Here is a 25808-nt window from a genome sequence, read left to right on the forward strand (position 1 = left end):
GTTGGTCAAGGTGATTTAAACTTCTCCACCAAATTGGGGACGCAGACACTTTCCCTACGGAACTTCGATTCGACGATGCAGAGTTCTAATTTAATAAGCTCTCCGGATGATAGTTGATTAATAAACAACAATCGTCCTCCGAGATTCGGGTTAACAGAACCAATTATCTGGAACAGAGCACCGGACCCTGAACTTTCGAAAGTCATCATCGTACTGCAGAGGTTTAAACAAATTTCATTTTTTGTGAAAATAGTAACACTTATAATGTTTACTCATTGGTTCGAGTCTTTTAGAACATAGAAATATATAATAGAATTTTAAATAGTTTTAATGAGAATTCATCGATATTTTCGTTATTGTATAATCATATTATTTTGTTTATTATTATTATTATTATTGTATATATAATATAATACAATACAATATATAAAAGAATTGGTATTATATAATAAAACTAGCTGAAATTGTTACATTTAGTCAGAACGTGTTGAAGACACCAAAAAAATACGTTGGAATATTAAATTAAATTAGCTATGATCCCTTTGATGCAATTTTATTAAACGTAAAGGATACGATGAAATTCCTGTATAAAGATACAATTGTAAAACTGGAATAGTTGGAAAAGAGCACTAATTTCAAGACACTCTACGCGTTGGAAACGCCTGTGCTTCAGCGATGTAAAATGTAAGCGATTCAGGATTGACGAATAATCATTGTTGCCAAAGGACACTGGGCTACCGGTCGATCAGGGATAAAAATTTATCGAACAGTTACGGTGTAATATTAGAGAAACTGGAAATTAAATTAAATAAATTCCTTTAAACTTAGACTATAATTTAGCGTGATATAATAGCCACGTCTTCGCGCGCGTAACGTTACCTAATCCCATAAAGTAGTCATCAGTAGAAGTGATCGAGTCACGGTGCATTAATCTTGTCACAAGACACTGGACAATGCTAAAAGAGGAGCAATCTGGCCGCTATGACAGTGGTAAAAATATATTTCTTCCGACTATGGAACTCGTCCAAGCAGCGACTTTGAAAATTAAGCTTCAAGGAAACAAAGTTATCGCTAAACCTAACAAGTTGCTACCACCAACTAGCATAGTATTTTGTCTTATAAAAATAACGAGATTCGATTTATTTACATTTTATTTACATTTTTCAGAATAAACATCTTTCCATCATTGCTCGTAAAAATATGTCTAGAATTCTGATCAATGTAAAATAGAAAATTTGCACAAACGCAACACCATCATTGTCACAACTTGAATATACTTGGGAACAAGTTTACGGTGTTTACATGTATAATGTTGCAGTAATACAAATTTCATTTTGATAATGAAAATATGCTTTGCCGTTGGCATTAATATCTTCCTTATTTTTCTTTAAATGAGCACATCCTCATAAACATTTACAGATTTTTATAACGACTTTTAACAAAACCATGTAGTCTAGGCTTAAACTGTTACAAAATTCGATTTGTCTGTTATGAATACGCGTTGCCGTTAAACAAAATATATAAATTATATCTTCAAAATTAGCTGACATAATTCTTCTAAACAACTGTTAGACTGCAAATAGATATGCAAAATAAAAACTTTTAATTTGCAAATGTTAAACCTAAGTAAAAGATAATCTTCAAACTTAACATAAAGTTAATCCTTATCCTCGATCTCATTTCACGGATCTATCGAATTAGCGATAAGGATCATTTTAAATTATAAATGTAATTTCTTGCTCGTCGATCGAACACCCACAATTAGATAAAATATGAAAACGAAAGAACCAGAAACCGATAACGACGCACAGCATGACATGCCGAGACTGCAAGAACGGACACAGCGGTCGATCGAAGGCGAACCGTAATGAGAGATAAGTAGAAATTAACTCGAACCTAATTCTCGCGGACTGCTAATTCTAACCGGATTTACCGGAGGAAAAAATGCCGAGGAAATGGATTAAAAAGCAGCGAAAACGCGGATCAGGATTGTACCGTTATCCGGTGCAAGGTAAATGCGCGGTCGATGATTCGCAGGATGGACGCCGACTGGCGAGCGCCACACGTGAACGTAACATCAATACTGCATTTTTTGAAAGAGCACAGATTAAAGACTGCATCTGTTCGAATGCAACAGTTTCCTGAACAGTGGACGCGCGTTAACGAGAAAACTCCTGACGTTTCTTGTCCCTCAGGATGAGGATGCTTACCGTATGACATGTTATGGAGCTGCGTGAAATCATTAAAAGTTTAAAGTAGCGTCGTTTTTGTAATAAAAACGAACCATATCTCGGAATGTTATTTTCTTCTAAATGAGAACATGTATACGTGAGGAAATTATTAATTAGCACAAAACAACAGCAAAATTTATGCGGCAATTCTGTGAATATATCTATTAAAGTATCAGAAAGCCAAAATGTTAAAGTCCTTCCTCATACCTCGCGCTACTTTTACTGATTCTCTAATTTTTCCGGAACTCTCTGCATTCTTATTCCCGGTGCATCAAGTGGAAAATGGTCGTGAGTAAATAAGTACGAATAACACAAAATATAAGAAATAAATAGATACTCTTAATACGTGATAAGAAATAAGAATTAGAAGTGTATAATATTAACGTAAAATGAAATATAACGACAAAAATTATTCCTGCTTGTCTAAAATCGTGTTTTAGACCATCGCGCCATAGCGGGACCGCACCCGAAGCGTGAACGAAACATCAATAGTGCATTTTTCTAAAGAGTACAGTTTAGTGACTGCGATTGTTCGGATACAACAGTTTCCGGAACAGTGAACGATAGTTAACGAGAAGATTTATAGCGATTCTTGTCGCTGAGGATGAGGATGTTCGTTGTCCGACAATTTTCGGGTTACACGGAACCTATAGCGGGACTAGTACTTGAAGCATGAACGCAACACTCGAGCCAGATGCAGGCGTAACACGGTAATGAGAGTCGGCGGTATCAATTCAGCCAGGTGAATCGCGTGTGCGTCGCCGCGTTTCACGTCCGATTAACGCGTAAAACCTGTAAATATGGCATCTGGCCTGCGACTTTCTACTTTCCTCTCGTCGAACGCGGGGAACGCCAGGGATTCCGTACGGTTCATCGTACACCGCACAACGAGTCATCCTAACCGATTGCGAGCCGAGATTGATTTTTCTCGCAGATTATACGAACTATCAGAAGTTTTTGTAATCTCTTCCCCGAAAAATAAAAAATATTATAAAAAATTTCTACGACAGTAGCAGCCTATTTTTTAGGAAAATCGAAGACAGTGTGTCACGGAATCCAGCGGTCGAGCATGTGATCATTTCTTGATGAACATAAATCCCTCGACTTTGCTTTTTCAGAAAAATCCATCAATTTTTCCTATGAAACGACAATCCTTCGAGACTTCGAAAATTGAAATTTAACGTTAGAAAATTAAAATTTTGAAATTTATTACAGGCCATACCTGTTTGTTCTATATACATATTGACGTTTAAGAGTACATATATTTTATTTATTACTATGTAGTAATACGAAGATGATTACAAATTAAACTTTAAGAACTACCGAGCACTAATCGCAACTAATGTATATTATTTTACAACAATGAGAATATTTAATGTACTTACACAGTACCTAAAAGTTTCTCTTAGAAACTGTTTCATAATATGTTAAAAAAGTGATAGATTATAAGAAATACGAAATAACTAGTGTTCAATGTGTAATGCCATTATCAAGAGCTATCTCACTGTCCATAATGAGTCAGTTGCTTTTGAGTGAAGTGTTTAGATTCCACGGGTTCACATCCGCGTTACTCCTCATCCTCCACGATATCAAGAGGGTAGTGATCCGTGTCTATTCTCTCGAACGGACTCAAGAGGAGCTATTCTAAATCCAAAATCTAAAGAGCACAAACCTTTCTCAGCTGAGATCTAAAATACAGCTTACGCGCTATGTTGTGATCCGGAAACAATCGTCGTGAACAAGGAAGTATTGTAGTCGCAAAATATAGCACACGTATAATATAAATCAATGTCCGATTCAATTCATCTGGTATCCAACACTAATTTGAAATCATTTGTTTGAGAACGTTATTTGAAAATAAAAATAATGTCGATTTATGATCAAAAGAAACAATGCTAAAAATAATAGCAAACAGAAAGATTTTATTTTGACACCTTCGCGACAAATTATTTAAAACTATAAAATGTGAAGCAGTCCTAAACATTAATTTCAATTTCATAATTATTTCAAATAATTCTACAACAAAATAACATGCTCTTTGAAATATTTCCAATAATGTTATTTCAGAAGTGATCTCAATCTTCTTAAGTAACGAGATTCAAAAAATTCATTTACGACGAAATGGCAGCTATTTGAATCGTGTTCGATAAGAAAAACCACTTGGTTTCTACGAGAATTAAGCTGAGAATTGAGAAAAGAATGCACCAAGCACTTTCGAAATAAATCGTTGCAATATGCATACATATCTTGAGAAAATCTGATTCCATTCAGACAATTGCAGAAGACTTAAGTTTATAACGACACAAACGCTTGATCCGCGACGAGGATTAGCACTTTTCTCTTTTCTTTCGGTGAATATTCACGACATCGCCAAAGCTGGAAAGGATAATTCTTTTTGAAAGAGAAAAGACTGTCGGGGGAAAAAAGAGGCGATCGCCGACAAATGACCGGAAACTCTAGCTGATCGTATCTGTGATTCTCGTTCTCCTTCTTCGTCGAACGCAATGATCGTTTAAAGTCCGAACCGTCTGACCATGGCTGGTTCTTCGTTAATTACAACGGGTTAACGACCGACGACTTCATACTCCGCGGCGAAGAACTGTGTCTTCTGGATTTCTTAACAGAAGGCAACGCCTCGTAACGTTCATGATTGCTATGTTATACAACTTGACCTATTTCCTTTCTGGAATGCTTAACGAACGAATGTCGCACAAATAAGAAGAACGAAGCCGGATTTTTATTTCAAGAACCAGAAATTATCGCCACGGTGGTTTCATTCGAAACGGGTCGTTCTACCATTAAATAAGAAACGTAATATAGGAACTAATTATTCTCCGTTTCTGAGTTAAATAGAGTTCCGTTTAATGTACTCCGTACGGATGTACAGATGAATACAGATTGCGAATGAATGAAACGAGTTATTCGCCTTTTAACACGTTCACTACGACGTCGTTTTAAAATGAATGTTACAATAGCATATTCACTGCACCAGATTTGACCAGGATTAGCAGAATTCAAAAGGTTGGCACAGCATTTGGTATGTATGAAAATACAGGTATGGTAATGCATCTTCATTTCTCTATTTTCATTTCATTATTATAGTAGGTACGTTTTCTATTATACTTTATAAAATTAAATAATATTTAAACCTGTAAACCCCCCCTCAAAAAATATTAGGATACATACAGGAAATTAATTTGATAAATCCATAGAAAATTGGATCAATTTCAGAATCCATTTTATTAGCTTTTCTACTATTTCTGTACCTGTTTGCTTCCATGCATTTTGATATTAAACGTGAACGATAAAAAATAAGATTTAGACAATAGCAGTAACTTTTGTTTAAAGACCTTTCTCTATCTTGTACAGTTTGCAAATTATAGCAATAAAATAAAAAATTGTCGAATAACTGGGAATTAATCTTCACCCCTTAAAGTGAATTTATGTAAGAAAAAAAATTGCTTAATACATATATACGTATGCATTACATATCATAAAAGTTTAAGAACATTCTGAATTTCTGGGTTGGAAATTATGTCTTGTAACAAACAATTTGAGTCTTTCCCACGAAAGAGTCTTCACAATTTGAATAATTGGAAATTAAAAATTCTGAAACCGGTCAGTTTGATCTGTACGGTTTACTGTTAAATAAATTGCAGGGATTTAATGGGTGTATCGATGTTGCCGATTAGCAGTCAAAGTGATTTATGTATCAGTGATTTATGGACCAGCGTGTATCTCTTCCGATAGCACAGGTCGAACTAGTGTCAATCTAAGTTACATTTCAGGTTTCATACACCGTCCGTAGCTTTCATATCGTCTAGATCGCGGCGAGAGAAGTCGAAGATAGCGTGCGTGCGCTATCTTTCTAGTACGCGGATCCTGCATAGAATTATTTCACCGGTAACGCGATACATCTGGATCGATAATTGAAATCTTGAGATGGGGGAGCATACCCAAGATGATTTATGGTGCACGTGTCACGATTCAGACTCGACCCGATCAATATCACCGGCCACTCGATTTTATCCGACAAATCTCCGCCGACGATTCATCCGGGTCGATATGTTTCTATCGATGAGTCAATGGCCTGGATCACATATTACATCACTGTGAAGTGTAATTGCACGAAACGCATAGATACAGTGGTATGTATTCGCTTAATGCAACTCGTTCGATCAAACTTTTCCAAAAATGGATACACGATCTCTATGATTTTCTCTTTCGAAGAAGGTTACTCGGTTTACAAAAAAGAAGATGTTCCAAATTTTATCGTGTCATGAACTTATAGGATAAATAAATGTTCATGAACAATTTTCGTCAACTTTTACCAATACATTTATCTATTTCACTGCAAATTAAGCCTTTCAGAGGTTTTATTTACCGTTTTGTAAATTAAATACACTTTTTTAACACAAATAAAGAATAAAAATCCGATGTCTATTAATAATTTTCAACAAATACAAGTCGACAAGATAAAAATTAAATGTTCGCATTGTTTCGTTTATCTGTGAAGCAATCTACGCAACCATACCAATTTTGTAAACCTGATCGTAGAGACGAAAAAAGACACTTTCCCTGTCTAAACTGTTCGGTCTGTTAAAATTTGTAAGCTTTCATTTTCTGGACTAAAGGAGCCGTAGAGAACGATATAGACACAGTGTACTACATTGGAAAAGTTGACCTAGTTCCGACGAAATACCACCGAATTCCTCAGTTTGGGCCACCACTGTGCCGGCTAGAGAGGGTCGATGCGCACGCGACAACGCATCGCGATATACGCACACGCGGCATTTCTGCAACTGATGGCCGAAGTGCAGTGACTCGTATCGATATTCATACACCTTTTAAAACAGAATAACCTCTTTAACTCGGTGAAAAACGCGCCCCATATTGAAATATAGATCCCCTTTACTGGATCAAAAATACTCGCATTTCGAAATATTAACTTCTTCAACTGTATCAAACAAAATTATTATCAAATTATTTTGACTGCTTCTAATGCGTAAAACCTAAAAATTCATAAAATCCTCAAACAACCAATAACAATTTTATTCGACATAACAAAATGTCTGATTTGTATTGCGCGCAAATGTTTGTCTCAGTGTTTACCATTTTGCCAATCAAATATTTTACCAAAATGAACATCTTCGAAATTCTGCACTCCTGTCACTTGTAGGCGTGTACGACCGGTCACGCTGCGATGAGACAGCTTCCTTCGTTATACAGGATTAATTAAATTCAACGTTGGAAAACGAGCGACGATTATCGGGAGGCAGGGCGTAGGAACAACAAGCCGCGCAATAATTAATGCAAAACGGGGACTCTGCCGTGAAGATTCGATGCCAGATAAGTCGTGGATGCCGCTAAACGCGATCTCTCTCGATTAGCTTGCATTAGACCAGAAGGGATCGAAACCGGAAGGGGAGTAACCCATTCACTTCGCGGTAAAAGCTCGTTCGTTCCGCCGCGCCGCCGTGTATTTATACCACAAAGGTGGCTGAGGCTGTCTCCGACGAGGACGAGCCTGCAAAATGGATCTCCCGTCTGTTCCAGCTTGACACGTACTTAACATTTGTTTGGATTCGGCCCCTGATAACGACGGGGACTCGGGAGTCACGCTGCTCTCAGCCAGCCGTGCGGAAACACCCTCAGACCGTCGGAGCTTTCAGTGTCGTCGGTCTGGGCGGGCATGGGCTTTTCGAAGTTTCACCTTCTAGTGCACCGTACGATTATTACGGAATAAGTTCTCAATTTTTCGGAGATTTGAATGAAGCGCGAAAATGCCCCATACGCCTTTCAAGGCGGTATAACTTCTTTCAAGCTGGTCTAAATGACTTGAATATGTAAAGTAACTAAAATCACTGTAAATTTCACTGTAAAGTAACTAAAATCACTGTAAATTTCACTGTAAAGTAACTAACATCACTGTAAATTTCACTGTAAAGTAACTAAAATCACTGTAAATTTCACTGTAAAGTAACTAAAATATCTTGTTTTTCAATCTTACTATTACAGTTTTCAATTTGCCATTGCAATAAACAGGAAATACATAAACATATACCCCTATCTTGAATAATTTCAGTGAATTATAAATGATACAATCAAATTGTTGATTTCTTTTAATAGTGTCACTGCTTTGTGTTTCAACTACTCATATTTCTTGTAAAATGCATAAAATCGTCAATGTAGTAATAAACGAAGATGATATCAAAAATATCACACGTTTCTAAGTCGTCTGCATAAGTCGAATGGTAATGATGGAGTAATGCTGACAATGAGTTAAATTCAGTGAAATAGAATTAAGTGAATATGCTTATCACGTACCGATCGTGTGGTAGTTACAATAAGTTGAATTCAATGATCCAGCGTTAAACGATCATGCTTATCGTGATCAACTGATAAATCGATAGCAACCGCTTCATTTGTTCCTAAACAGCCTCAGCGTCATATCTACCAGAAACGAGAACCAGAATTGGTCACCCAGATATAAAAACGAATTCTTGCATTAGTATATTTACAGCGCACGAATGTTGATTAAGATCTGCAAGGGGCGAGAAGGTTAAAAGATCTTAACTCTTCAGTTTTTATTTCACTAAATAGATTAGTTCGATTTATAACGTTTGATGTCGAAGCATTAAAGGCTGCTATTGAAGCAGAACCTCGTTTAACTGCCGAGGAAGTAACAAATAGACCAAGCAGTAGCAAATAAACTACTACGTAGTAGCACAAGCGCTGTGCTACATCGATAGTTGCGCCGAATTGGAAAAACTTCTACTTAGAAAATGGGTTCCGCATGACCTGCCCATGTCGAACTGCACTCGGAGGATGAACATTTGCATTCGATTATGAAACATTGATCTACTTCTTGATCGGTTTGTTAGCTGAGACTGTAGGTGGATTTTATACAGCGATCCTAGGTAGTCAAAACTTAACCTCTGTAAAGTGTCATTGTGTCTCAGACTATAATAGCAGATATTTATAGTCACGAACTTAATCATTTACATTTAGTTCCAATGGAAAAATCGATATTCCAATAAATAAATTAGTTATGATAACCAATAGCTCATAATTGTTAATGAAGCATAAAAACGTTCCCTGTCACCGTGGTAACGGCAGACCAAGCTACTGTAAAAGCCATGTTAAACAAAATTTTATATTTCCGACGGAAGTCAAATCAATTACTATATATTTACATCGTCGAAAAATGTTTTAATTAATAAAAACAATTGTATAACAGCGATTACCACTAGATAAGCGACTACCACTATGTACTTCACTAAGTACTGCATAAAAACATTATAAAATACTAAAAACACTAGACAAATTTAAAAACATTATTACATAATCATCAACATCTTGCTTTTATTAAGACAGAAAATTAAACTTTATATTATTCCAGTTTGTTAAAATTCAGATACACAATTTCTATTTTATACAAAAATTCACGATCTATTTATTAAAGATTTGAAAGGAGAGTGTTAAGAAATAGTAGCAAGACCTTTAAAAGTCAAAGGATAGAAATATCTTTCAAGAAAAGAGAACACACTGGGAAAGTTGTTAATCACGAATCTGTAGATACGAAGAAGATAATGATCGAACTCACTGAAGCGTTACATTTCATCTGTTCCTTCTTCATCAGATATCGAACCGACGCGAAGGTAGTTAACGAGGGAATCAGCGGGTAAATCAATTGGAGCAGCAATGCGAACACAAACCCAGTTCAGCCTAAGATAAACGAACGTTTAGGTTGAAAAACGCAAAACGAATGAACGGATATCGTATCGGAAGGATAGATGATATCTCCTCTTGCTTTACATTGACTCACTTTATAGGCGGCACAAGGAAATGTATTAGTACGATACGTTTCTCCGGAATCCCCGATACGGTATCGTTCGAGCAGAAAAACAAGTGTTACAAATGAAACAGAAATAATCATTAACCACTTAGTCGTTGCGACCTATTTGAAAAGCGTATTCCTTAAATGTGTCTGTAGTAAAAGAACTATAATAATAATACTTTATAAATCGTTCTTTTTATTTTACAAAAGAAGACTCGAGACGGTATATCACATCCGTTCAATTCAAGATCGCGGCTGAGACTCGAGCGCTCACTCGCCGAGAAGGCTAAAGAGAGTCGCCCTTCGCCCTAGTGACGATCTCTTATCTTATAAAAACAAAACACAATGGTTCGTAGAATCGATGGTTAAAAGAAGCCGAAAAGAATTCTTGGAGGTGATTTTTGTTTCATCACGAAACAGTATGGTAATTCAACACCTTACTTTATGACCACAGTTCTTCAAGCACTCTTCTAAATCTGACGAATGAGAATGTCAAACAACTGCTTACCGGTTTCCTATCGGCTACATGATAAAATACTGAATTTCAAAAAATTGTAATTTAAAAAAAAACGATGTGTGCAAAAGTTAAAAGAACGCCTTAAGTACAAATTTTCATAATGGTTATTTAGATTTTTTTATTCGCTCGTTTTTTTTTCGTCTTAATCTCCAAATATTCAAAATATCTTATTTCCGAATATATTTTAGCGTTCACTAAAATAATAATTGCACTTCTTCATGACGAGAATACTCGTTGAAAATAGCTGACTGATTAAGCAAATCGCACGGTTGTTTCTACTGCTGAACACCCGTGCGCATCTAAACAGGAAATCTCTCTCTCGCCTGGTTTGTTTGATCGGAAGAAATGCTGTTTTAAATTATACCGAGATACAACCGCGCCTTCTAAGATAGCCGCTAGTAATATTCACCGAGCGTAGTATTGTACAATCTTATCCGACCGGTATTCCTTCTTATCAGAGACGAAACACAACTCGTTTTACAGTTGGTGGTGTAATATTTGCGTAAAGTTATCGTTATCGGAGCTGGTAGTGGCATACGACAGCAGAAGTCGGAAGAATATCGTTTGTATTTTGATACCGAATCCGTGAGCCTCTTCTTGCATGCAACACGGTTTCTTAACAGTCTAACAATACCTTATTCTTGCCGCTGAGATTGAAACGACCAAGGGTAACCAACAGACTTATCTGCGATTTATTCGATTACTTCTCAACTGTTTATTAGCAACTTTGCTACTTTAGATCCTGATTTTGTTGATACAGTTATGCGTGAGATTAATAAAAAATTTTACCCTGATTTACTTAAAACTATGTTTTAAACAATAACTTTGGCATTTACGAATATATTGCAAAAAATGTGCACCAATTCTGTGCTTCGGTTCTGTTAATCACGTAGCGTAAATAAAAATGTGCTGAAGCAGCAACTTTGTTAGTTTCAATCTCATTATTCACTGAAATGGGTTGCGGAACAATACACTGATTAAAATTGGAACGCGCACAGACAAGGTACTCGTATGTAGGTGCTTCTATTATTCGCCGCAGCATCTGTAAATCGTAACACGTGTTCAGGGGGAGAAATGGACGGTTTAATTTCCACCCAGAAATAATTCAATAGCGCTGCTGCGACTATTTAGCGTTCCGTCACGTTTTCCGGAGTTCCAAGTTCCTTCTGTGCCGCACCTGTGCGCCGAAAGTTCGCATTTAGCTCTTTCGGCTCCGTTTTGCGGCCATTCTTCCACGAATGGGTACCGCCGCCGCCACCGGTTTGCTCTTTGGTGCGCATTCAGCGCTGTCTGGAAAGTCAGCTGGCACAACACACCCTGTGCATACCTATAAAAACCCCCGTACGATGAGTCACGAACTCGGACTAGCATGGATTTGGTCCGAAACCTGGCCGAACACTGCGAAAGCTCGCGAACGAAAACGGTTACGATTCGAGGAACGCGGTGAAAATACCGATTTCTGGGGATGTTCCTAACGATCGCTGCTCCACGGAACTCGTGTAACGCGGAGAATCAGAAATCCATTCATTCAGATCAGAAGTTTGCTTTCATTTCCTGCGACGCGAACAGCACCGTTCAAAGTTGATCCTTCAGTTTTTCTCAAGATTAATGCAAATGCCTCGAGTCAAATTGATTCGATTCCACTCAGATGCATTGAAAGATCGTCAGTAGATAGTTCCCAACTGTTCACTTCAGATGTTCTTATACTTGGATTGAAGTAATTTGAAGAAAGATGCTTGAGGCTCCTTATCCACGTTATACAAATCAAACATGCGCAAATTTTATTTGATATGAAAATAAAATAAATCGGTTTCGAATAATTCATTAGTTTCATTGCTGTTATTTAAAAATGCAAGTAATATTGATTTATTTTGTTATCTTTAATACAAATATGGTAAAACAAATAATCCTCAAATTAGAGTGCAACGAAAACATTTTACATTAGGAAACCTTCTCAGTGTTTTGTTTGAAACGATTTTATTTGGCGATATCATTACAGTAATTTGCTTTGAAAATATTTATTTGAAATAGTTCGAATAATGCCTAACTCTGACATCAAACCTGCAGTTACCTTATATAGAAAAATCAAGCTAAACGATAGGCAATCGGTGTAACAAAGGCTTCAACAAATGGCAGCTCGTAAACGCGCGAATTGCTAATGTAACGAGCGCTCAGTTGCGAAATACCGGAAACGCGGACACATAATTGAAAGGCAAATCGTTGATGCGAGTTATGGCAATAAAGTATGTACGCACAAGCAATGGGTGGTTACTTTTAAACGGACTCGGGCCATGAGAATAACGTTAATATAGTGTCCGCACACCCACGCGCACCCACGCGTACACCATTTCTACAAGATAGAGCTAATTTCGAAAGTTGAAGGTGATCTTGTACGGTGATAGCGCTTACATGGCGGAATGGATCAAAGGTGATCAGCATATTCGATCGATTATTTACGAGACTTGTTCTCAAGGAAAGGACGAGCTATGTTCCTCGGGAAATGCCAAACTCGATGTGATTTCCTTCGCTACTTGTATTCTTGTCGCATAAAATACATACTAAATAGACAACAGATCTTTGCAAAAAAATATGAATATTCTAAATCATCTTAACACTGAACCTATTCAGTACCAAAAATGCCTGACGTGGGCTGCTTTATCAGAACAACAGTACTGAATTGACTTAGACCCCTCGTCATTTTCATTATAATATATACTCGATTTAAGAAATCCATTATATTATTTTCTACTTATAAGAGAAAATGGACATATCAAATGCAAAATAACGTAAAGATTTATATAATTTTAAAATATTATCATCAATATGTTACTGTCAACATATTAGAATGTTTAAGGACAAAATAAATATTTATGTATTCTCTACAATTTATATTCAGCATAAAAATCAGCAGTATAATAATTACAGTAACTTACACTTTTCAAAGTCCTCCGTCTAATTATTTGTAAACTATAAATTGTATTCATAAGGAAAATGATTAGATCAAATGCAATATAGTAACAACATTTAAGAAATTTAAAGGTACTGTTCCACTATTTCTAATTCATTAGAATTATTAAGGGAAGAAGTAAACAGCTTCTATACCTCGCAAGTGGTATAGGTAATATTTACTTTGCATAAGAATCCGCAGTCTAATCAGAGGTAATGGACTCGACAGCATTTTGGATCAAGGAAAACTATGTATCGTGGAAACAAGCTTTAATTGAATTCCTGTTTTCATCGATTGCTCCACAGACATGTCCATTTCAATAAGGATTCTCGACTACATTATGCTGATTAGGTTAACACTCGAATAAATCAAATCAAAACAACTCAGGAGCATAAATAAATACAGAAACGTTTCTAATTTTATACTATAAAAATAAGAGTAGCAGAAATGTTTATGCTTTTAATTATATCTGATTAATTTTTTATAAATTTCAGTACTTCAATGTCACTAAGTAACTAAACATCGTGAAAATGTTTGTTTGACCCAATTAGTAATTTTATATTTTTAATATAAATGAATATTTAATATAACGTGGGAATGTACTATATCGATTCACATAAAGTCAATATTCAAAATGAACCTAGTTCAGTGTAACTTTGAAGGCACATAATGATTTATGATGTCTTTTAAACTAATTTCATTTTTACCAACAATGTGGCAAAACTATCTTCTTTTGTAGTTACCCCTAAGAGAAGTTATGCATCGATAAATAATTTGTTGCTGTAATCTGAAAATAATGCAACTCAAATTATATATTAAATAACCATATTTGAAACATTATTTGAAGTAGCTTATTATTTTTTCCAATCACATTTCAAATAATGTCATCTCTAACATGCTCAGGTCTGATAATAACTATGTGGCTTAGGACAATAGATAAATGTAAGTTATCGATTGCTTATGTCAGTGTCAAGGGTTAATGTGTCGTTTAAAATTTATACACGCTTTATTAAACATTTACTGTTATAAAAAGGGATCTTACAGCTTCTTCCATTCTAATTGAAAAGAACTTCCGCCGCAACCGAATATTTTTTGCTATTTTTACCCAGCCGTCTGATTTCCCAAGGCAGGCGTGAACAACCTCCGTAAACACTATCGACGCGTTTTCGTCGATCCACGAGGATTTCAAGTTCGACTGTGTGGAGGTGATGACGGGGTGACGATTCGAAGGAAACTCGAGTTGCTCGAGTAGAACAGCTAGAAAGAGCACCGTACCAGAAAAAAAAGCTCTCGAGCGAGTCGACGCACTGCGATACACGACTTTCAGAATTTATTTCGAAGTGGCCTCTCGTGCATTTCAGTAAGATCATTAACGTCGTGTTTCGCTGTACTCAAAGCGAATCATTGCGTGCCCAAAGGGACTGGGGAGTCCTGGCCAAGTCGAAGAGCCAATTCGAAATTCCAGAATTCTATGTGCCGCTGGTTCCGATCACCTTGTTACTTCTTCGCCTTTGTCGAGTGTTTGCTTCGTTAAAAAGTTCGCGGACTTTAATTCCGCGAAAATTCCAGCCGCGAAAGAGTCACGATTGACTATTTTAATTGGCAGCCGCACAATAGAGTATTTGCCCAATTTTGCAGGCCAAAATTAATTTCCTTAATCAATGTTTCTCAAACGTGCATACCAATTTATTTATGCTACTTTAACGTAGTAAAATAATTATGAAGGAATGAAAATTAAAAACAAATAAAAATATTTAAAATATGATTGTTATTATTTAATGGATTCAAAATATGTCAATTTATTTATTTATGGTATTTTAATATAGTAGGAATAATTGTAAGTATTGAAAAATAAATATTATTATTATTTGGACGGTATGAAAGGTATATACTTAGTCTAAGACATATAAAAAAAACAGAAAACAATCAAAATCAACGAAAAGATCATGAAACATTATGCGAAACTATCAAAGTGTGTTAAAAAGCATGAAAAATTGTTGCAGAATATTATACATTTTTCAATATGGTAAAGCAGTACAAGCAGTACAAGTATTGTACAGCAGTACAAAAAAATAATTGTAAAAGACGCACTGGCATATCTGGCAAGTAAAACTGTTTGCATTTTAAATAGAAACATTTATGGTTTCCAAGAACATGGGGACTTACTTAGAGACATAAAAATTCCTTTTATGAAAATTCTAAAACTAGAAAATAAAGAAAAGGAAAATTACTGAAAATTATAACGTATCCGTACGCTATTTCAATTAACAATTATAAATAAAAGTGTAATATTGGTAATACATTTATAAATAAAAATATCGGTACACTGTTGTTCACATAATCCAATATTTTGACGAACAATAATTTTCATCTTCGGCATGATTTGAAAAATCGTATTTTTCACCAACACTTCTATGCTCCGCAACGATGAAGTAATTTATTTTGCAAAATTCTACAGACCTAAGCTACGATCGGCCGAGTCGTTATTGGTTAACGGCAAATGAAATTTCTTTTGATTTTTAACAACCGAACGGTCGGCTGCTGTCTTAGAAGAATTAGTCGTTCGAGAATGCTCGTTCACTCTCACCGTGAGACCTCTGCGATCCTTGTAGGCGGATCGAAATGTGAGAACGAGCCGTTTCCTTCTATGGTAACGCTGATCAACGCTTTCCACCGCTTTTTATTCATCTGTGACACAACACGTGCGCCGGCAAGTCTGAGGATACGTTCAATGAGATATTTTAACGTCTGCTCTTTACCACGATCCCTCGCGAATCGTTTCGCGGCTCGTTCGAACTCGCATTCTGAAAACAAATATTAGCGAAACACTCGTTTGTACACTGCCGCTCAAGGATATGTAGACGATCCCATAATTGCAATCACTTAAATATAATTGCGAACTCATTGGCTTTATAAATTTTATGCATCACATTTTTCACTGCATTATTAGGTCGCTAAGTATGAATGGCACATTTACTCTTCGATTTTACTACAAAATCTATTTCACACTTAATGACCTGATAGTAAAGATTTTATAGTTTCATGATTTTCAATGCAATTCCAAAAGATCCAAATAAATTTTGTAGTATTTGATTTCAAACAAATACGTAATTAAATGAATTTAAATAAAGAAATTTTAATGTGCCTTATTCGATAAACATCAAGTTAATTATACTTGAAAATAAGCTAAAGGTACAGTAATTGGCTACCCCACAGTAGCTTGCTCTACTACCCTAGTTTGCATTCATCTTCACACAGGAAATATATTACATTTCTGTTGATGCAATACATTTGGCATAATATCGTCCGAACTTCCATAATCGATTTTTCTATTCCCGACTATTCCGAGCCAGGCTGCATCGAAAAATACACCGGGTGTTTCACATTCGCTCTATTATTATCACCAGCGGCTAGACGTTGTTTGCCCACGTCACATCAAACGAGACGCGCCGGTTTCGTCGATGCAGCGTTCTGTTTGTTGAAGAGATATGCTCGCGAAAGAATGTGATTTCTCGTGACATCCGACCGGTCCGCGCAAGTAGGTAGCCGGTCGTCATGCCGAGCCTACGCGGCTCGGAACAGTCCACGCAAAACAGAGAGGAAGCTTGGGATCCCGTGCAGACGCGGGACTGGCTCCGCGGATGGAATACGTGATCACCCTATTAATTAGTTGTGCAACGAGTCGACAACACCCGGAGCATAACGAAAATTATACCGTTGCGATTTATGGGAGCGTTGTCGAGCCGCCATCCGTCTTTAGCAATCAATGGCCAGTGCCGTAGTGTTTCGGGCACCGTATGCTCCATGCCAATATACCAACGTCCGGAGTCGTTAACGATACTATGCAACAATAGAAAAATTTAGTACTAACAAAGAGTTATTTCTGATCCGTAAAGTTGGATTTTACTAAATCTAAAAAAGATTAACTTCTCCTAGATTGATTTGAATCAGATACACAAATAAGTACCATTGTTTTAGAATCGTTTGAAATGAGAGCAACGAAGCCACGCCCACTCGAAGTAATTTCAATAAAAGGAGTAAGATAATCTCCTATTAGAACTCTAAGTGGATTAAAAAAAAAGTGTATCCTCTGCGAAGTTACTTTGGATCAGATGTATAAACAAATGGCATCATGGACCACTGCTTTAAATCCATTCTAAATAAGGACGACGAAGCCACGCCTACTTAGAGCATCTTAGATAAAAAGAGCGTGATGGATAGACTGTTGTCAGAATTCTTGATTAAATTTCAAAAGGAACAACTTCTTTTCGATTGTTATGGTTCTCGCACACAATGAAATGGCACTATGAGAGACTGATTTAAATCTATCGAAGACAAGGACAACAAAGCTACGCCCACTTGCAGCATTTGAAGTAAAGAAAACAAGATAAATAGTTTCCTTTTCGATTTTATCTTGAACTAACTTCATTTCATGTCCTTGTATGTCTATTCTATTGATCCTTATTTGATATCATCTTATCTTCATCTTGGTTTATTCAGTATCCTTGTTTTTGAGTTTCTACTACATTGATCATTCTTCTCGTTAATTGGATACCAATGAACAAATTAAGAAAAGCGTGAACGTTTTTGGACAAATCTCAGTCCGTAACAAATGTTAGGCATGCAGATTCTGAACAACCATTGTTGCTCAGACACCGTGACCGCTTCATGGTTCGAGAGTGAAATCTTGTCCTTGACACAGTTGTCCTTTATCGTCGCGATCGCACAATGCGACAGTGAACAACTGACATTGTCGTTGAACAATAACTGTTCCAGCGGATTCGCTTATGTTTTGTTTCTCGGCTCTAAACGCAACGTCATGAGCATGCTGGTGGAGTATTCGATCCAAATAGCTGGCCAAATTACGATTCTTCAAATCTTGCGTAAAATAAAATACGTTGATTGTCATGTACACACTTGACCCTTCAATCATTCTTGGAATATCTCTCGATTATTAGGATCATTTATGTGCGACAAATATCTTGTGTTCATTTTTTCTTTGCAGACACTTTTTATCAGGTTTGCACTAAAGTTATCAGCAATTTTTACACTTTTATCGTTTTTCTGTTTAAAATTATTTAAGTCTGAAAATACCTTATAATTTATAGGTGATTTACCAAACAAGACAAAACGAAAGTATAAAATTGGTTTGAATAGTTTTAAATTGTTTTTAGTTCCATTTACTATTTCTAATAATTTCTAATACCTTCGTAATGATTTTTAATGATTTTCAATAAATCGTGATAGTTTCACATAATTTATCTTCTGCTGTAATGTTTAAAATTGTTACATCGACACTAACAAAGCCTAAATCCGAATTTGCCGCGTAGATAATGAATTATTGCACTCGATATTTCTGCGTTGAAGCTCATCGCTTATCAACTTGTAGTATAATACTTTGTCTAACGCTGCCACGGTGGTTATTGGAAATATCGAATAAATGCATCTCAGCCACGCATATTGTTAATCGATCAAAAAGTCGAGTCACGCGATGGCTCGCGGTTCATTGCCAGTCGACAACGAAATTCCTATTCGGTACATCGGAAAAAGTGAACGCCTGACGCATTTTCGATAGCGTGGGTCGACAGTCGAAAACAGTCTCCGCGTTGACAACATCTCTTTTATTCCAGCTCGATATTTGGCACGATCCTGCAACTTTTTAACATACTGACGAACGGGAACGAAAATGGGGGTCGAACGGATGGCGTGGGAAGCAAACTCTTTGTTGCGATAAGCTCGACGGGAAACTTCTTCGTTTTGGAGTTACGAAACTCGCAATCTGAGTTTAACAAATATCAAGCTGGATCATGTGTAGTTATTCATTTCCTATTTTATATAATTCCTAATACATAGAAGTGCCGAACTCAATACAACATAGTGTATATCGTTTTATAAAAGTGGAGAGGATGGAATTATGTAACACATTGTGTTATAACGCGTTAGACTCGCTCGGAGTTGGACAAAAAATAATCTAAGTAATGGTTAACGATTATGACTCGTTAGTTCTTATAACTAACTTATAACACTTTATAGTAGGTAAGGAAATATAATCATTAATTATTAAATAGCTTATTTTGTATCCAATTAATTTCTATCCAATTAATATAAATTAGTTGTAATATCGAATCAGTAATTAGATTACCTTTTGCCCAATTATTATAAATTAATAAATAGATGATCGAATACTGTTTTCCTGGCTATAAAAGAAATCGTAATGCAAGGGGTTAAATTTTATACGATTTCAATTATAAAATATTCTTGAATAAAAAAGTGTATCTAAAAACGCCTCAAGGAATCATTTCTATAATATCAAAGATTGTAAAAAATAGTCACAAACCAGTCATTTTGGCAGGTTTGGTAAATCTAGTGTTAAAAACTATCACAGCATTTTCTGTACGATATTTAGTAGCTTCTGTTTTCGTATTTCATGTGATTAATTTTCAAAAACTATGGCATCTCACGTTGATAAAAAGAAACATTTCCATCATTTACAATGTAAAATTTACTTCATGAATTTAGTTGTGATTTTAAAACTATTGAAGCTACCTACGTAACAACTAAACAATGTACGAAAAATGTGTTCAACAAGAGAGCAGCACAAGAACGATCTTCTCGTGTTAAGAAAAGAATTTTGCAACCAATTATAAAAGGCATTGTGCTATTGCGTGTTTGAAACTCTTGTGTCTAATGATCTAAGATGATCGTGTCAAGAATTACGTATAACAATACACAGCCCTCATCGAACGATATTGCATAATTTAATGTGAAAAATAATTTAAAATAAATATATAAATGAGAAATGGCTTTTCTCTTGTTTAAAAGAACTACAGAGACTTATGATCCAACCCAAATGTAATACGAGATATCAACCCAAAGATAAATGCAAGATACGATTAAAAAGAAACCCGACTCAGTTTCTTCGCGACGGTATCAAATTTTGTATGCTCTTGTGTATCAGTGTAATCGTTTTTATCGGGCCACGAACTCAAATTTCCTCTGCCGTATTACAGCGTCGTTCTTTGAACTTTATTTTCAGAAACAAGAAGATACAAAAGCAGAGACACGTTAAAGCACTTTGACCGTCTCTGTGGCAGTTCTTTGAAATTTCATAAGAAAAACTACGCGTTTATCGTTCGTTTCTCAGGGTCGACGTGAACCGCAAAGTCACAGACCCGTGCGTCTGCTAAATTGCTCATAGCATACATTAGAATATTCTCGATGAAATTTCACATACTGATATACAGTTAAGTAGACCGTGGATCTTTATGCAAATTCACATTTCCACGCGTTTTACGAAAATAACAGTTGGAGAAACGTTTCCTTCGCTAATTATAAGTCTAATCATTGCAGAAAGGACTACCGACTTTCTTCCCTCACATTATTTCAACAAGTATTTCGAATAAAATTCTACTCGAAATATTCGAAGAATTTATTCGAAACATTCGAATAGAATCTTATTCAAGGAATTTATCCAAAATGTGTGTCGAAGTGTGTATTCGAAATATTTTTCGAACAAATAACCTCGAAGAATTTTTAAAATAACCCACTCCCGAGAACATAACCAAGGGTCAGATTTGACCCGGTAGCCGCGGGGACAATGCTCGCCTGTTTCGCAATCCAAATAGAGTTTATCGTAATCCCGTGACCTACATAACACGGTATCGCAGAGAGTCTCGGAACTTACATAAACGGTGGTGACGGTTGCGTTTCTAACCATGTCTCTGACGTCGTCTATTTCTCGTCTGGACGTTCCAGGCGCCGCGGTGGGCGCCAGCATCACCTCGCTCGTCATCCTGGAAATCGCTGTCTCTCAGACAATAACGTCACCAGAAATACCACTGCACAATATATACGATTTATACCTCCGCAGGAGCATCGAGATCCCGGGACTCCTAGACGACCGAGTCTCGCTTGAGCACTGATATCCACGGACACTTTGAACCATTTAGTCCTCGTAACACTATTCTCGTAAAGGATACACTGCAATGTTCACCGGACGCTGCAAGGATTCAGATGTTTCAACTACCGCGGTTCGAATTGTACGGAAAACCTCCGACTATTGAAAACGTTTCATAATTTTTCTCTAAATCTGTGTCAAACAGCAAATTTTCTATTGGTGTTCATGCATTGAGAACGTTTCACTTTTCTAGCTCGAAATCTGTATCAGAAATAGCACACCATCTATGGGTGTTTATATATCATAAATGTTTTAGATCACTAGCTCTACATCTGTGTTATAAATAGGGAACTGTCATTGTGTGCAAACGTTTCACTTTGCTAGGCTCTAAATCTGCATCACGAATGGTAAATTATGGGCGTTCATGCATTGGGAACGTCTCACTTTTCTAGTTCGAAAGTGTGATAAATAGCAAATTATCTATGGATGGTCGGATATCAAAAATGTAATACGAGTTTTCTGCATCGAATGCAAGCAATATCAATTAATTTCTTTAAACATTTATTTATTACTGTTTCAAACAGTACATTGATGTTCTGCTATTATTTTCAGGTTTCTACAGTTTCATATTGCATTTATTTTTATCGAGAATGCATACTATCCAATGTTTGTAATTTCTATTTATCGAAGCGTCACGCTACACTGCAGACCATTCTGTAAATTAACAATTTTCCGAATGAATTTCAAGAAACGATCAAATAGATATGCCTTTATTCTAATAAATTCATCTAACATATTTCTAGTTTTAATCGCTTCTGATCCTTCCAATGTTTGAAAATGCATCAATTAATTGCGATCATAAATGCATCTAACTCATTACTATTGGTTTAGTTCTGTGCGCCAGATGTTCTTCTTGAATGCCATAGAAAACATCTGGAGCCTGGATCTGAATCGATTACTCTACCAAAACCTTCATACAAGATTTTTTATAGCAACTCTAATGTACCGATCTATCTTTTAATGTTCCACGAACTCGAGTGTAATGCATACGAGTAAAATCCACACAAATCGCCGCAATGTTTAGCAAAAAAAAATCGTCAGGAATAAACCACGAAAGATACTGAAAATGATCCTAATTCAGTGGCCAGAGGTTGTGTATCTGAACATCCGATTGACTCACAGCACTGCCGTATCTGGACAATTCGTTCACGAACACACGAACATTCGTCGAAGAACACGAAGAACAACAAAAGCAGCGCACCACATTGTTTTTCCACTTTGCCGCACCGTGCACTGCGCAGGGCTGATCAATCGGAGCAAGTTTGCGCGAAGTTCGGTAGCCGAAACTTTAACGTTCCAATCACATGTTTCGAAACACCGCGCGAAATATCGAGGAACAATCGAACCGAGCCGAAACACGATCAAAGCGATAAACTTGGACGAGAATTCGGTTCGCTTCTGCTCCGTTGATCTTCACGGTGACGCGCGTAGATCATCTTCCGTTGGTATAGATCTCCGTACAGCTGTCGTTATCCGTGCACAATGAACAGGAGAATAGTTCTATAGAGGCGCGAATTCGCTTGGTAATTTTCTAGCTCGATTTTCGGATCGATTCGAGTGGTTCCATTGTCTTCGAATTCGTCGAGAAGGCCGCGGGGGTGGCGTCGGATCGCGGCGCGTCGATCTGCGGCGATCGAGCCGTCAGAGAACGGAACTGACCGCGAATAACAGATGTGTTCCGAGTTTGGAACGAGACTAGAGGCGAAACGTGGCTTCATTCTCTCGGGAGAGAGAGAGCGTGGTGAGACGACGACGGCTCGTGGTGGCTGCGTGAGTCAGCTGGCGGTGCCTCAGCCCGTGCACTCGTACAAACTGGAATCGTTAGGTCGACGGAATAGAGGGGGGACGGACGAATCATTCTGATTCACGTAAAATCAGCCCCGTGTGGCACAGCTGCGATTACTGTTGAATGGATCCCAAGAGCTTAAACGTTTCACGGAATGCCGTGGAAAGTCAGTCCTTTCTTCTTTTCGAACACGCAACGAATTTGTGCAATTCGACCCAATTGAATCTTATAGGACACTTGGTTTTCGGGGCGCTAAAGGCTACTATCTCATAGTGCTTTAGAAAAGTAACGATGATATTTGCCAACAAAAAATGTCGCTAATTACCAAGATGTCGATGCGGCTTCAATACTTTAACCGGTTCGGTGCCGCGTGTACGCTTACGCATTCTTTTAATCCTAAAATACATATACACGTACATATAGTGATCCACAAAAGCGTCAAACACCTTCTAAAATGCAATAACTTCTTCAAAATTGAACTGAATGACTCGAATTTTTGTATGATATCAATGAAAAAAGATTTTTAAAAAACTCCCGGTGTTTAGTTTTTTTTATCTGAGTCTGTAATGAAAATTTTAAAAATGCCTTTCGTAGGTTTCGGTTATAACAAAATAAAAATCACGGAAATCGTAGTTTTATCACGATATTTGACTCTTTTGATCAAAAATTGTAAAAAATCTACAGTTTTTGAAGTACTTTAACGCCTGCATTTTAATTATTGTGTAGGAGAGTAGTCCCTCTAACATTTAAAAAAATCCCAATCATTTAGTCCAGTTTGAAAAACGTTATCGCGTTTTAAAAGGTGCATGTACACATTTGTGGGCCACTGTATATGCCACGTAATAAATTTATGGCATAAATTCCTCATAAATATAATTTTACGATGTCAAAAATAGTAAATTATACAAATTAAATCCGTAAACCTAACACATTAAATTACCTTGTTGCTGACAGTGTGCAAGTAATGGTTGTTGCATAACCCAAGTGTATTATAAGATCATTAAATTGTGGGTATTCATGAAGTGATTAATATTTTCTATATATACTACAAAGATGGAAAAATTATTACAATGATAATATTGCTATAGGTGAAGGGAGGAACGCCCGTATGCCACATATTTCCACTTTCAAGATATTTAAAGTTCTGATTTCTTATTCGTTTCTGTTAGTAGATTTTCACGTTACATTATTTATTCGAATCAGTTTTAATCATTTTCATTCTGACTAATATGTAACTTCTATGTTCTAAAATTCGATTGATCCTACAAATGTTGACTAAAATAAGAACGTAGAATAAATATCTTCTTTTTGTATCACTTTTACAGCTTTCATTATATTCGTATCAAATAAACGTTTATTTCGAGCATAAGAATCTCATCTTTAATTTTATTGATTATTTTATGTTTTTGTTCGTTCTCGCGTCGGCCTCTGTTAAAGCCATGTAATAAAGTTTTAAACTTCTTTATAATTGCGCGATTTTAAGTAAGAACTCAATAAGTACTAATATCCGTATTACAAATTATATACATCATAACAGAATAAGTACTTGATAAGTACCATAAATTAAACAATATAACTCTCGTCCGTATTACGTATGCACGTAATAAACGTAGAACGGGTTATTTAACCCAACAGACTCATATTGAAATGAGCTTGGAGCTGATTCTATACAAGTACTGGACGTCATGAACTTTGTCTTTTCTATTCTTGTATTATGAAGTAAGTTGTTCTCGTTTTGTGTGACTTTTACGAGCACTAGTGTGGCAGTAAACGTGTTAATTTTGGCTTACGATGTCTAGTATAACACTGTAATGAAATAACCGTTCTATTATCCGAACGTCTATATCCTCTATGATAGTTATTATACAAACTAATATACATTATACGCTATTTATGATGATTATAAACGTATGTAAAAAATTGTTAAATACTTTTTTAACTGTGTTATGTATAAACCTAACCCTCGTTTTTTACATCGTTTGAAAATTAGGAATTATTTAAAGAAAAATTATTCGAATATATGATTAAATAGATAGCTAGATAGAATAATTTAGAACCAACAATGAATAATTGTTATTCGAATAAAATATTATACTAAAAAAGACTAAAAAGAATTAATTCGTATAATTATCTTAAATAAATATTTATTCGAAGCAATTCGAATAATGTCTCAACTCCGACAGGAAATTTCGTAGAAGGATACGACTATGCAGGAGACGAGCTTCCTTTCGTGCAGATATTTCGGATGTACATCGTAATGAAGGTAATCAGAAAATGTCCCCTTAATTGTGACGGTAATCTACCTCGAGAAGCTACTTTCGAGGGAAAATTACAGGGGATCGTCTATGTATGCACATGGGGTTTCGCGTGGGGTAAATATGTGATCATAGACCAATACGAGGGAGCGAGCTGCGGCTTTGCTGTCCTTCAGGATCACTGCAGAAAAGCTTTCGACGGAAGATAGTGCTCTGTGTAATTATCTTTAATAATTCGGTCCCACGATCCAGACGTCCTCAAATGCAGAATGCAA

At 36.3% G+C, this 25808-nt stretch overlaps 1 protein-coding gene across 16 annotated transcripts in view; it reads right to left on the reverse strand.

Moving 5' to 3' along the window:
- Positions 1-25808, reverse strand: part of Patronin (calmodulin-regulated spectrin-associated protein patronin) — a 97174-nt gene that overhangs the window by 56423 nt on the left and 14943 nt on the right. Inside the window, exons 1-2 of one of the 16 annotated variants that reach the window (XM_078193261.1) lie at positions 21398-21551; positions 21220-21328 (exon numbers count right to left, since the gene is read on the reverse strand). The exons of the other annotated variants lie outside the window; for them this stretch is intronic. Coding sequence (XP_078049387.1) covers positions 21220-21328; positions 21398-21480 — 192 coding nt within the window. The 5' untranslated portion in view covers positions 21481-21551. Of the gene's footprint in view, positions 1-21219; positions 21329-21397; positions 21552-25808 lie in introns of those variants that run through there. 16 annotated transcript variants of the gene reach the window in all.

This window comes from Augochlora pura, chromosome 10, assembly GCF_028453695.1.
Source record: "Augochlora pura isolate Apur16 chromosome 10, APUR_v2.2.1, whole genome shotgun sequence".
Taxonomy (NCBI): domain Eukaryota; kingdom Metazoa; phylum Arthropoda; class Insecta; order Hymenoptera; family Halictidae; genus Augochlora; species Augochlora pura.